This window comes from Macrotis lagotis, chromosome 8 (genome assembly GCF_037893015.1).
Source record: "Macrotis lagotis isolate mMagLag1 chromosome 8, bilby.v1.9.chrom.fasta, whole genome shotgun sequence".
Lineage (NCBI taxonomy): Eukaryota > Metazoa > Chordata > Mammalia > Peramelemorphia > Peramelidae > Macrotis > Macrotis lagotis.
In genome coordinates, this window is record NC_133665.1 from 187,741,075 (window position 1) to 187,754,774 (window position 13,700).

The following is a 13,700-nucleotide window of genomic DNA, read 5'->3' on the forward strand; positions in this document are numbered from 1 at the left end:
ATTTATTTATTTTGATTTTTATAATTTTTTCCTTAATCTTACTTCCCTCCCCCCACCCCCCCACAGAAGGCAGTCTGTTAGTCTTTGCAAGGTTTCCATTGGCCATGCATTTATTGAAATGAACAGGATGCTTTTTTTTTTTTGGATTTTTTGCAAGGCAAATGGGGTTAAGTGGCTTGCCCAAGGCCACACAGTTAGGTAATTATTAAGTGCCTGAAACCGAATTTGAACCCAGGTACTCCTGACTCCAGGGCTGGTGCTTTATCCACTGCGCCACCTAGCCGCCCCAATCAGGATGCTTTTTGATGGTGTTCTCCTCAGGGACTGTAATTCAGATGAGGGTAAACATCCTGTAGTCATCCCCATTTTAAATTATATTTACAGAAAACATTTTTGCCTTTACTAACTTTTCCGTGATCGCCTGTCATTGTGAACTTCATAGTAATTGATGATATCGTTGTACAAGAACAAGAAGAGGGATGGCATCTTTCTCAGCTGTACTTGCTTTGGATTTTTTCCTCAGAATTATCATTGTAATCTAGAAACTATCTTCAGTTTTAAAGGGTTGTACCAACAAAGAGCATAAGCTTTGGAAGATCCTTCCAAACTGAAGAGACTTTAAGTATAAGCCCTTTGATGTGGTATCCCTCAACCCACACCCAGCCTCCCCAAGTTTGGAGATCCAAGGAACACAGCTTTTGGGTCCCATGCAAGAATGGGCTTGGGTTCTCTGTTGGTCATGATAATGCTGTCGTTGATGAACTCTTAGCATCCTTCAAGTATTAGAGTAGTCCCTTTTTCAAAGGGTCTCTGATATTTTCCCAATAGAGATCTTTTCAGAATTGTTTCTATTTGGGGGCATGTGTCTCAACAGTAGACCCCGAAAGCTGAAACTAAGATTCAGGTTCCTTGTTAATCATGTTTCATCCATTTCCAGTTGTTGTACTTTAAAAATAAAGTTCTTTAGAGAGACTGTCAGACTACTCTCTTGGGGAGGGGGACAGTGAGGAAGGGAGGGAGAAAATTTGGAACTTGAACATTTTTTTAAATTAATATTTAAAATTATCTTTACATGTAACTGGGGAAAATAAAATATTTTTTTTGAATCTTGTCTTTAAATGGTCAAAGGATATGCAAAGGCAATTTACAGATGAGGAGATCAAAGCAATCCATAGCCATATGAAAAATTGCTCTAGATCATTAATTATTGGAGAAATGCAAATTAAAGCTTCTCTGGGGTGCCACCTCACACCTCAGACTGGCCAATGTGACCAGAAGAGATAATGACTATTGTTGGAAGGGTTGTGGGAAATCTGGGACACTATTACACTGTTGGCGGAGCTGTGAACTCATCCAACCTTTCTGGAGAAAAATTTGGAACTATACCCAAAGAACAACAAAAATGTGCATGCCCTTTGATCCAACAATACCACTACTGGGTCTATATGAAAAAGGGTAAAAACATCACTTGTACAAAAATATTCATAGCAGCCCTGTTTGTGGTGGCAAAGAATTGGAAATCAAGTAAATGTCCTTCAATTGGGGAATGGCTTAGCAAACTATGGTATATTCATGTCATGGAACACTATTGTTCTATTAGAAACCAGAAGGGATGGGAATTCAGGGAAGCCTGGAAGGATTTGCATGAACTGATGCTGAGTGAGATGAGCAGGACCAGAAGAACACTGTACATCCTAACAGCAACATAGGGGTGATGATCAACCTTAATGGTTGTGCAATGACAATTTGGGGCTGTCCGCAATGGAGAATACCATCTGTATCCAGATAAAGAACTGTGGAGTTTGAACAAAGTTCAAGGACTATTCCCTTTAATTTACATTTAAAAAAATTGATATCTTACTGTCTGATCTTCTTATCTCTTATACTTTGTTTCTTAAGGATATGATTTCTCTCTCATCACACTCAATTTGGATCATTGTACAAAACATGGAAATAATGGAAAGACTGACAAATTGCTTTCTATGGGGGTAGGGAAGTAAGATTGGGGAAAAATTGTAAAACTCAAAATAAATAAAATCCTTAATTAGAAAAAAAATCTTGTCTTTAATAGATATTTTTAAAATCCTACATAAATTGACTCTTAACAAGTGGGAATGTACTAGTGATTTCTGTAAAACTTTTTATCAAGCTACATTACTTGATGTGTAATCACTGGCTTTTTGGTTTTTCCATTACTATTCATAAAGAATAAAGGAATAAGAGTAAATTATTGCTAACATTTTGTTTCCTAAAACATCTCACAAAAGTTTTTACAAAGTCCTATTTTAGCTCATAAAGGAAATGTGAATTTTTATATTTTCTTTTTTAAAAATAGCAGCTCCTGTGAAAGACTGGGTCAACATACTTATAGAATTATTTTTCTTTTTTTAAAGAATCAAATTACAGACTCAACCATCTCAAGCCCTGGATTGCAACCAAGTTCTCGCCTCACAAACCCCGGCAGTGCTGAGGAGACATCAGAGGAGACATCGCCGGGATTGCAAACACAAGAGAAGGTGTGTCTGCTTTAAATTAGGATTTGTGCCCAAAAAAGATAGAATAAAGAATGTTGTTCACGAATCAGATTCTAGGGGCACCTTGGTGGTACTGCAGTGGATAAAGCACCAGCCCTGGAATCAGGGGGGTTGTGTTCAAATCCAGCTTGAAATACTTCTTAACTCTGTGACCTGAGACAAGTCACTTAACCCCTGTTGCCTCACCCCAGATTCTGACAGGTCTGGGCTGTTCTCTGTAAGTCTTAGATCTGCGCAGGGGCAATCGGTTGGAAGGTCCCAGAAATAAATGCTCTACTGCAAAAACCAAGAAGCAAGGGATAGGACAGTGCCTAAGTTTTCATTAGTGTGGGGACCTCCTGGGTGAGGAAACTCCTGACAGTGCAGGTTGACACCTCTTTAACTTGATCCCAAGAGATTTCATGACCTCAGTAGGTGTCAGAGGGAAGATTGGAACTCAGGGCTTCTGTCTCAGAAGGGGTTACTTGGCACTGCCATGTACCTCTCACAGAATTGGTAAGAGACAGCATATTGTTGTGGATAAAGAAGACAGCCTCAAAGCCAAGATGAGTTCTAGTCACCTCCTGACCCATTCTGGCTCAATGATCTGGAGATAGTACATTGTCAGTTTGCCTTGTAGAGACACTCCCTCCCCTAGGAATTCCCCACACCAGTGAAATAATTCCACATTGCAGAGTCTAAACGGTAGACAGATGTTTGCTGACTATCGGAAGCTCTGTGCATCACTCGATTTCTGAACTTTAAGAACCCCCAGGGAACTCAAAGTGTATTTTTTCCCAATTGATATTTTATTTTTCCAGTTATGTGTTACAAAAGGTTTTCAACATTCATACATATGCATATGCATATTTTTTTAAGTTACGTAATTTCCTTCCATCCTCCCTTCCCACCCACCCCCTCAGCAGTGAATATTATACATACTCATTGTGTTTAACATGTTTATAGATTAGTCACTTCTAGATTGAGAAATTAGGATTAAGAGAAAGGGAAGAAAACCATGAGCTAGGAAAGAAATACAGAAGAGAAATTATTAAAAAGTGAATGTGATGTTCATTCAGATTCTGAAGGGTTTTTTTGGTTTTGTTTTGTTTTTCTTCCTCTTCCTCTGGATTGGGGGGGATAGCGTTGAGCCTGGCCAGTCTTAACAGGATCATCCGAGCTCTCTGAACTTCTGAGAGGAGCTGCATCCATCAGAGTTGATCACCTCACAATGTTGTTAACATGTACATTGTTTTCTTGGTACCACTCCCTTCACTCAGCATCAGATCCTATAATTCCTTCCATGCTTCTCTACAGTCCAACTATTTATGGTTTCTAATAGAACAATAATACTCCATAACATTCACATACCAAAATTTGTTTAGCCATTCCTCAGTTAATGGGCATCCCCTCATTTTCCAATTCTTTACCACTACAAAAAGCTGCTAGGAATATTTTGGAACATGTGGGACTTTCCCCCTTTTTTATGATTTCTCCTGGGTATAGGCCTAGTTTTGGAATTGCTGGGGCAAAGGGTATGAACAGTTTTATTGCTCTTTGGGCAGAGTTCCATATTGATTTCCAGAAAGTTGGGATCCATTTATGACTTCACCACCAGTGCATTAATGTCCCAATCCTCCCATAACCTCTCCAATATTGATTATTTTTCTTTTTTGTCATCTTAGCCAATTTAATAGGTGTGAGGTGATACCTCAGACTTGTTTTAATTTGCATTTCTCTAATCAGTAATGATTTGGGGCAATTTTTCATATAACTATATAGCTTTAATTTTTTTCATTTGAAAACTGTTCATTTCTAAAGTATTTCTTTAGTGAAGATGAAACTTGAAAACGGTGCTGTGCTGTAAGATCAGGTGACCATGCCATCTAGTGGGGAAAATGGTAATGGTCTGAGAACTTCTGACAAATTTCCCAAGTTAGCCTTTGAATGTCCACCCTCTGGAATGATTGTCCTGATCTACTGGGCGATTGGAAAAGTATTCTTTCATTAAAAAAAAGACAAAAAAGGGTGGTGGTGGGGAGGAGGAGAAGGAGAATGTGACTTGCTTTGTGTCAAGATGGTACTTTTAGAATATGGATATGATCATTGAATAGTAATAGACCAAATCCTTCATGCAGCCATGGGGTTCATTCAGATAAGAAAGAAGCAGTGGTCTAGTGTGACTTTCTTATTTTCTTTAATGATTGGTCTAAATCAGGGCTGTCCAACTTTAGATAGATATTATAATATATTTTGATTTGCTATTTGGTGACAGCTCTGGGTTTCCTTTGCTAAAGCATTTATTAAACTCACAGGGGGCTGCATTTTGGACAGCCCTGGTCCAAATAATTAGCATCTTTCCATGTGAAGCTGTTTCCTAGTTTCTACATTCACTTTTGACAGCACCTCTGGCTCCTCCTTGCAGTGACCTTCACGTACCTCCTCAGTGCTTTCAGAGACCCCTAATTCCAGTGGTGCAGGTTATAGTCTTTCATACATTTAGTAATTGGGGGGAAGGTTGAGGGTCTTTGTCTGTTTCATGAGTTGCAGTCCTGAGAGTCACTGGAGGCCCAGCTGATGCTGAGAAGCCTGTGTGGTTTTTCATTGGCTGGGCCAGGGCCCTGGGCCACAGCTGTCTCTGGGCAGAGACTTTCTGTCTAGGCAGGAGTCAGCCAAGAGTCTGCCTTGTTCCTGTTAGCTGGTGCCTGTTTGGATTGAGAGTGAAGAGAAGTGGGTACAGAAATCTTAGGGTTTGAAGTTCTCTTCAAAGAAAGGGGCTGAACAGACCAGCTGAAGAGGGTAAGATCTGCATGCACCCCCCTTGGCAGGGCCTGCAATGAGTCAGTCAGATGGTTCAACCACCTGAGGCAGCTTTTAATTAGCCAAAATTAGACCATCTTCAGCTGAGTTGGCCCAAGGAAAGTAATACTTTGGTATTTCCTGACAGCACCTCATCACTTCCCAGTGCATGGCTCTGTGGTGGAAAGGACTGTGTCAAGGGAAGAAGCTCTCATTATATTAGGGGATGGAGAGCAAATGCATTAACCTCTGAGCAGAGGCCAGATTGTAAGAGGAGGCAGCAGCCAGCATGACTTCCTCCAGAGGAGCTGTGCCCTCCAAGTTGGGAGAGGGCAGAGGCTGTGGGGAGATGAAGTTCTGAGCCCTAGCAGCATCTCACAGGAGGGTGTGAAGCCACTGAGAGAGGGGACTTAGTCTGAGAAGAAAGTGGAGCTGTGGAGACTAAGCTGACAATCTTGTAGTTTATCCTGCAGGCCAGAGGGAGCAGGTGTCATGATATCATAGACTAGAGCACAGTTGGGGGGAGACACGCTAGTACCATTGTTAAGCCTTAGGATGACTCTGCAGCTGAGGGACTGGATGCACCTGATTAGGAGGCTGTTCCAGTAGAGTAGGTGAGTGGTAGCTTAGTGGTGATTGTGAAGGCCTGGGGTTGGGCAGCTTGCCCGCCAAGTGACCTTGGGCAAGGCACTCTCTGAGCCCCCATTTCCTTGTTTGGTAAAATGAGAGACTGGCCTGGGTGGTGGTGTCTAGGATTCGTTCCAGTTTTAGATCTTTGAACCTAGGGGTTTGACAATGAGAAATAATTGAGTACAATGGGAAGAGCCCTGGATGGGAGCTCTGACTCAGTGTGACCCCTTCTGTAAGCAGAGCTCCTTTTCAGTGTCAAGAAACCTGGGAAAGCTTAGAAGATATTGTTCTCTAAAAACATTTGAAGTGAACTTTTGGAACACAGTCCATTGAAACTTGGGGGCTGCCTGTCTTCAAGTCCATCAATGTCTACTTTTCATTTTTAGCATTAACATTTTATCCAAAGTAGGCTTCTGGGGCAGCTAGGAGGTACAGTTGAATAGAGCACTGACCCTGGAGTCAGGAGGACCTGAGTTCAAATGTTGCCTCAGACACCTAGCTGTGTGGCCTTGGGCAAGCCACTTAACCCCATTGCCTTGCAAAAACCTTTAAAAAAAAAAAGTAAGGCTTCTTTTGAGCAAATCCATTGAACCTTCTGAATCAAGTGGTCGATAAAAGGTAAAGCTGGGGTTTGTTTCTTCATTATTATTTGACTCTTTGTCCCTTGAATTAGATTTGAGCTCAGGTCTTGTTGTTTAGCTGGTCTGCCCAAGTGCAGATCTTTTTAATAATGAACAATGGAGACCTGGGATCCAGAGCAGGGTTTTTCCATTGAGATTTATTTACTAAAAGGAATTTCTGCTAGGTCCGAGAAAAAGTGTTGAAGTTCGGTGGTTGCTAGAGCAACCACTGGTATTTGTAAAACACTTAAGTCTTTTGTTTTTGGTTTTTGGGGTTTTGCAGGGCAGTGAGGTTAAGTGGCTTGCCCAAGGCCACACAGCTAGGTAAGCATTAAGTGTCTGAGGCTGGATTTGAACTCAGGTCCTCCTGACTCCAGGGCTGGTGCTCTATCCACTGCACCACCTAGCTGTCCCAAAGCACTTCAGTTTTTCAAGGTTATTTGCATTTCTTGTAACATGGGTTGCCTGTGTCATTGTTAAACCTGTTGACCAATAGGGAAACCGAGGCTCAGGACCCAGACCACTCAGCTGCTAGATGTCAGAGGTCATGTTTGAACTCGCAGCTTCTCCTCTCCCTCCCTGCCAGACTCCTGTATGTCCCTGAGGAGTCTCTGAAGCCCCTGGGTGCTTTCCCAAGTCTAGTGTCAGGGCGGTTGATGGATGAGCATGGCAGCTCTCTTGCCCTGACCCTTGATGCTGTTGTTGTTTTGCAGCCCACTCCCTCGGGACACAAGCACCTCACGGTGGAAGAGTTGTTCGGAACCTCATTGCCAAAGGAACAGCCAACGGTTCTCTATCCCAGTTCAGAAGAAGTTGAGAAGGTGCCGGCTGATGCCTCCCCCAAAGAGTATGACTTGTTCACGCCATTTCCTTTTGAGTCATCAAGAGGAATGCATCAGCCAGAGAATCCCATCGTTCAACCCAGTAGTCCTAGCGTGGGGCAGCAGGAGACACCCGTCCCTATCGCCCCACCTGACAGCAAGGGCTCCGCAAGCTGTGCGGTCCCCAGGAGCCCCGTGGTGAAGGCAACTCCGGTCGCTGAGGCCGCCGGGTCCCCAGCCATGAAAAAGCCTACCCAGCAGCGGTCTCCTCTTCTCACCCAGCCCACCCCTGAGCTGAGGCCCAAGGCTCGGAATCTGATTGTCTCCCAGAGCCAGTTCGTGGCCCCACTGAGTGGGACAGCCCCAGGAAGCGCCACTGGTGCCAGTCTTTTGCACAAACTCCAGCTGACCCCACAGCCATCAGCCCTCAGCAAGAACCCCATCGCACCTCATTTTGCCTCATCGGCGAGCCAGCTTGCGACCCCTGAGAGCTTTAGAGAGCCCCACACCAGACGAAGAGGGGCCACGGCCACACTTGGTGTTGCTGGGAGGTCTCCTCTGAAGGTAGGAGTCGGCTCAAATTTACCCTTAGAGATGAGATCTGGGGCAAACCCCCGTTTGTTTCTCTGTCTTCCTCTGAAGCTCAGTAGTGAAAGTTCCTGCATCATGGGAGGGGTCAGCTGGGGCTGTTCCATGGAATAGGCCACTCTAGCTAGGCTCTAGTGACCCAGCAAGAAGAGAACATGGGCATGGAGGCTAGCCAGAAGGGAAAACTGAGGTCCAGCCGGTCATATTGATGACATTGCAGGACTGCGCATATTTATTGGTAATCATGCCACAGAGGTAGGGGCTGCTGCAGCCAGAGGTGGGCCAGTGACCACACTGCTCTGTCACCCTAAGCAAGTCACCTGGCCTTTGACTCCCCTGCCTTCCAGGGTGCTTGAGGAGCCCAAAGGAAGTTTTGTCTGTAAAGTACCTGATGGGGAGGACCCTTAGATCAGTCTGGATCAGTGGTGATTAGTCAGATGGAAAAGACAGTGGTTATGCAGAGAAGATGCAGTCAGCTTTGGGGTTTGTGGTGTTGATGGAGCATTGAGTTGGAGGGAACGATTAGTGTTGAAAGTATGTCCTGGAGCCCTGGGAAGGTTGGAGCTGGCCACAGAGTCAGGAGAAGGGAGGGAGAGGAGACACAAGGGACAGTTGTAAAAGTAGGAAGAGGAGTAAGGGAGAAAACATTGTCAGAAGAGTTAAAGGAGGCCAATGCTTTCGGCTGCCAAGAGACCAAGAAGGACAAGCACCCAAAATCTGGAGCTTTGATACTCAGACGTTTTAGACTTTGTGGAGGGAGGGCTTCACGAGGAGTAGGGATGGAACCCAGAGTGGCTGTGGGAAGGGTGGGCTTAGACAAGAAGCCCAGAGAGAGGAAGACCCTCCAGATGTGTAAGTCAGGGTAAGGATGGGGCAGTACTAGACCCCTGGATAAGACAGGACACTGAAGAGATGAGGGGAGTGGGAGGTTGCCTGAGATGAGTGGGGTCAGTGGTGAGAGCTGGTAAGACTGAGGACTGAGACAAGGCTCAGGCTTGTAATGAGATAACACCTTGTGGGGCAGCTGGTAGTATCCTGACCCATTGTCTATGGTAACCCAGAGAGCCCCACCTTGCAGTTTGGGGTCCTTTCCAGTTGCTGATCAGTCCTGATGTGTTAATGAGTGACTTCAGTTTCATCTTTGAGGCTACAATTGAGGAAGAAAGAGGGTATAAGAAGCTGCTGATAAAGGGAGATGGGTGAACCACCCTTGTGGAGCCCCCGCTCCTGGTGCTCCCGGACTCTGCTTCATTTCTGGTGACAGAATGTTTTTAGAACTGGAGGAGATGGTGAGGTCAGGGGAACATGGCCCAGGATCGTTGCTCCTGGAAAGGAGGGTGGCTGTCCCCACCAGGGGTCTGCCAGTGGACAGGAGTCTCTCCTGCCTTGTGTAGCCTGGTGTCAGTGGGTTGGCCTTGCTCATCTGCTCTTGTCTGAGAGCTTCCTTCCCCTTCTGCTGGCTTGTAGTCATAGAGCTTCTGAATTTGGGGAGGGAGGGGGCTCTTAGCTCTCCCCTCAGCCATGTCTTTGGCTCTTTGGAAAAGAATCTGATTGTGGTTGTCTTTTGGTTTATAAAAACTTGCCAGCACAGCTTAGCGGCAAAGTTTTCATCAGGTTCCTGGACCCTTGTGAATGGCATCGTTCAAGGAGTATTGCAAGAAATTTGCAACTAAACTTTTCCATGGGTCTCTCTTTTGTGAGACATTCTGGGGAGGGGTGACCAATTTCCTTCCATATCTTTGGAATTCCATAAGTCCCTACCCTGCCAGCTCACCCCATTCCTTCAGGGAGTCTAGCTACCTCAGTTCCCGCTTTGATTGCTGTTTAAAAGTCTAGCTGTGGAGTAACATCAGGGCCCTGAAGTAGCTGTCTGCCCAAGGGTTTTCTTCAGGCCCATCATGATGACCATGCGAGGTTTGGTCCCAGGAATGACAGCCAGCCTACCAGGTCCCACCACTGCCTTAAAGGCAGTATAGTTCCCTCCATGATTTCTGTACATAAACCTGGGCCTGCAGAATTAGCCTTGGCTGGAGAATATTGATAGTCTTTCTCCATCCATCTTGGAGTTGTGGGTGACAACTACTAAAGGAGACCTTTGGGGCTAACATTTTGGTTTTTAGGATCCCAATGTAAGCATTGTATCCTGGCTCATTGAGCACCTCTGGCCTCTCCTTTTCTTCCCTTCCCTTCTTTGTTTTCCAGTCTTGATGCTTGATAGGCAGCAGAAAGGCAAGAGGGATCGACAGTCACCCCCAACACACCAGATAGACGGATAGCAGGGGGACATGGAAATGACCTGGCCCACTGGGCTGTGTGATATCAGAACACAGGGTTCTTGTTGGCTAGATGCTCCTCCAGCTGCCCCTGGCTTGCTGTTCAGTCATGCCTGTCCAACTGAATGGACTCAAGATGTCTCAAACTCCTCATCCCCAAAGATCTCATCTTCCTTTCTCTGCCAGCCTCCTCCCTCTCCTTCACCTGTCAACCTCCGCCTCCCCCTCCCACAGTGTATCACAGCAGCTCCAAACACCTGTCACTCCCCTGCCTGGTCAGCTCCAGAGCCTACCCCTTGCAGTACAGACTCTGCTTCACTTTGAGAGCTGCAGCCTCAGGTGTTTTGGCTTATTTCTGAATGTAGAAGGGTAGCTCCTGCTTGGGCCTTGTATCCCCTGCCTGCAACAGGAGGCATTTCATAAGTGCTTCTTTGAATCCTTCTCTTCCTTCTGTGCTTGGTTAGGCACTACGATCCCCTTGGCTGAAGTCAATACCCCTCCTCATGTTTCTTGAGAGCACTTGGCCTCCCCCTTTATATTCTTATACTGCTGAATTGGTCATCAGGCATATCCCCTGGGCTGAGGGGAGGCCTGTGTCCATGAAGCCTGCTCAGAGAAGGCCATTAAGAAGGGTCTGTTCAGTTTGAAGCATCTCTGGACTGTGGCACCAAGTCTAGGCTGGTATTTATCATTATCTGAATTTTTTTGAAATGGGCCTAGTCAGGTGGGCCTGAGTTCAGGTGTGCCCCCAGATCTTGACTAGCTCTGGGCAAGCTCTGCCTCATTTTCTTCATCTGTGAAATGGGGGTGATATCAGACCTCCCCAGGGAGGGTTGTAATGAAGAAGATATGAGAGAGGATGCATTTTAAGTACTTGGCACTCTATGAAAAGCTATCGTTTTGATTACTTTCTGGTAGGGTCAGGCGTCTTAGCTTCCTTCCTTATATTTTGTAGCTGATTTTGAGTTTGTAATGATTGAATCACAATAACTTACAACTCCAAGATCATTCCAGGGATAATAATACTTTTTCCATCCTTATGACAGTCAATTTAATAAACTGAAAAGAATTTTTTCAAACTTCTCCAAATCTCTATTTTTCTATTTTCTCCTAAAGGGCTTCCTGGTCTTAGAACTGATATTTGTTAAAATTTGCATTGACTCCCTCTTCCTCCTTCTCTTCCTCCTCCTCCCCCCAGGTCTCCTCTCCCAAGTTCATCACGTCAGCCACGTCAGCATCTTCCTCCATCCTTTTGTCACCCAGTGTTTTCCAGCAGTCGGTGACCAAACCCCCGGAGCTGGAGAAGAAGGTGGCTAGCTCCCCTCCTCGCCCGGGCGGTGCCTCTGAAAATTCCACCAAACCTCCCTTGGTCCTCAGCCGGTCTCAGCTCCAGGACACATTAATACATCTCATCAAGGTAACTGGGCCTTTTGGAGCCTCTTAGGGAGGCCAGAACTAGCCAACTGGTGCTCTCTTTTTCCCCCACAAAGTTTTTGATCCATTTGCTTTAACCCTTCCTGGGGAGGTCTGTTATCACCCCCATTTCACAGATGAAGAAAATGTGTCAGAGCTTGCCCAGAGCTAATTCCAGCTTATTAGAATCTGTCTCTCTGTGTCCAGGCTCCTCTTAGGCTTCAGTCCTTGTGGATGGGTGCTGCCTCACTGGACACAGACAGAACCCCCCATCTTTGACCACCCCATTCCACAGGCATTTTGCCACCCTGAAGCCAGAGCTGAGCGTGGTTGGGCCTCAGGCTGCAGGCGTGATGTCTGGCATCCAGCCCCAGGAGGTGGCCACTGACGGGAGGGAGTGGAGGACTTGCGCCCTGAGGTTTCCAGGCACGGCCGGTGGTTAATAGGATGCTTATGCTGTTGGTGCCCAAGAACCTCAGTCTACCTAGAAATAGGCCTGGGGTGTCATGAAAGCCAGGCTGCAGCTGAGGCCCAGAGTTAGATGGTGTGTGCTTCCTCACCTTCCCCAGCTTTAGGTTGAGCAGGGGGTGAGAGACAACTCAGTAGTCAACTGCCACACTTCCTACTGCTTGGAAAGAGCACAAGGGTGGCTTCTCTCTGGCACCCAGGGTCTGGAGCGTGGCCTTCCCGACCTTGTCCAGGACAGCCCACAAGCAGGTGTCCCCAGCAGGGCTAGGGCCCGACCCCCGTTCACTCCCAGCGGGCTGAGCTGCCCCTCCAGGGTGTTACCACCTGGGCTGAGAGGCTTGTCAAGGGGCCCCAATCGGGTCCAAGGTAGGTTGGGCTGCATGGCCGCTTCTCAGAGCCATCTTTCTCTCTCCCCACAGAATGATGCCAGCTTTCTCAGTACACTCCACGAGGTCTATTTGCAAGTCCTGACCAAGAACATAAATAACCTGCAGCTCTAGTGACCTGAGCTGCAGCCATGGGCAGCCGAGTGAGTGAGTGTGTGTGTGTGTGTGTGTGTGTGTGGCTGCACAGGTGAATGGGTGGGCGGGTGTCGGCCAGAAACAAATACGCCTCATTAACAAAACGGAGTAAGAGCCTTCCTTGTGAAAGAAACCATGCTTAGTCTGGAAAGTCCTGGAATTGAGCCTCTGAGAGAGAGAGAGAGAGACAGAGAGAGACAGAGAGAGACAGAGAGAGACTGACTTGTGTTTAAAGAATGTAAGGTTTTGTTCTCAGAAATGATGGAGATTTCACTGTGACGCATCACCAGCAACCCTTTATTTCAGTGGGAAAAACAAAGACCCTTTATGGAAAATTGTCGGGGCCTTTTCATCAGCATCCAGCACATGTGGAAGAGCAGGGTGGAGATGTTCAGAAGATGTCCTGGCTCCCTCGGTGAGGGGCAGCTCATCCTGGGTCCTCATCCAGTGTTTTACTTGCAAAGATCATTTGCTTCCAAAAGGGAGCCGCCTCTAACCCCCTACCAGTAAAGTGCGGATCAGATGGACATTTTGTAATGCAGAATAGTTTCCATTTTTTTTAGGTCCCACCTGAGCTGAAGATTAGGACTTGCTCAGTTGCAAGGTTATTTGATAAGAACGATGTCATTGGACCTTAAGGTCCTAAAATTCCATGGTAAGAAGTTACTGGTTTTTAATTGTTTTTGTAATACTGACCAGATCGTGTAAGTCCGACTGCTGGTGTGAGAATTACCTTTTATTTTTCATATTTTACTTAGGTTCCACTTTTACTTCATTGGCCAATTGGTAAAGCCAAAATCCTTTTAGGCTTAAAAGCATATTTTTAACTGCCAGGTGGTTTTAAAGGAGATACCAAGTTTCTTTTTATACATGAAAACTACTACTAAGTATAATCCCATTGTCCTTTTCTATCTAAGCATGAGTTCAAAACAGTTTAGATCCTTCTTCTTAACTATAGGGGAGAAAAAAACCAACCATTGGACCAATGCACAACTTGACCCCTGGGGTCTGACTGTTCCTCACCTGTTTGAATAATAGGAATGAAGCTATGCAG

At 45.9% G+C, this 13,700-nt stretch overlaps 1 protein-coding gene across 3 annotated transcripts in view; it reads left to right on the plus strand.

Annotated features, from left to right (window-relative positions):
• DCP1A (decapping mRNA 1A) overlaps positions 1 to 13,175 on the plus strand; it is a 40,450-nt gene extending 27,275 nt beyond the window's left edge. For all 3 annotated transcript variants that reach the window (XM_074199189.1, XM_074199188.1, XM_074199187.1), the window contains 4 exons: positions 2,394 to 2,516; positions 7,276 to 7,947; positions 11,443 to 11,661; positions 12,545 to 13,175. In XM_074199189.1, coding sequence (XP_074055290.1) covers positions 2,394 to 2,516; positions 7,276 to 7,947; positions 11,443 to 11,661; positions 12,545 to 12,625 — 1,095 coding nt within the window. In that variant the 3' untranslated portion in view covers positions 12,626 to 13,175. The remainder of the gene's footprint in view (positions 1 to 2,393; positions 2,517 to 7,275; positions 7,948 to 11,442; positions 11,662 to 12,544) is intronic.
• Positions 13,176 to 13,700: the final 525 nt, after the last annotated feature.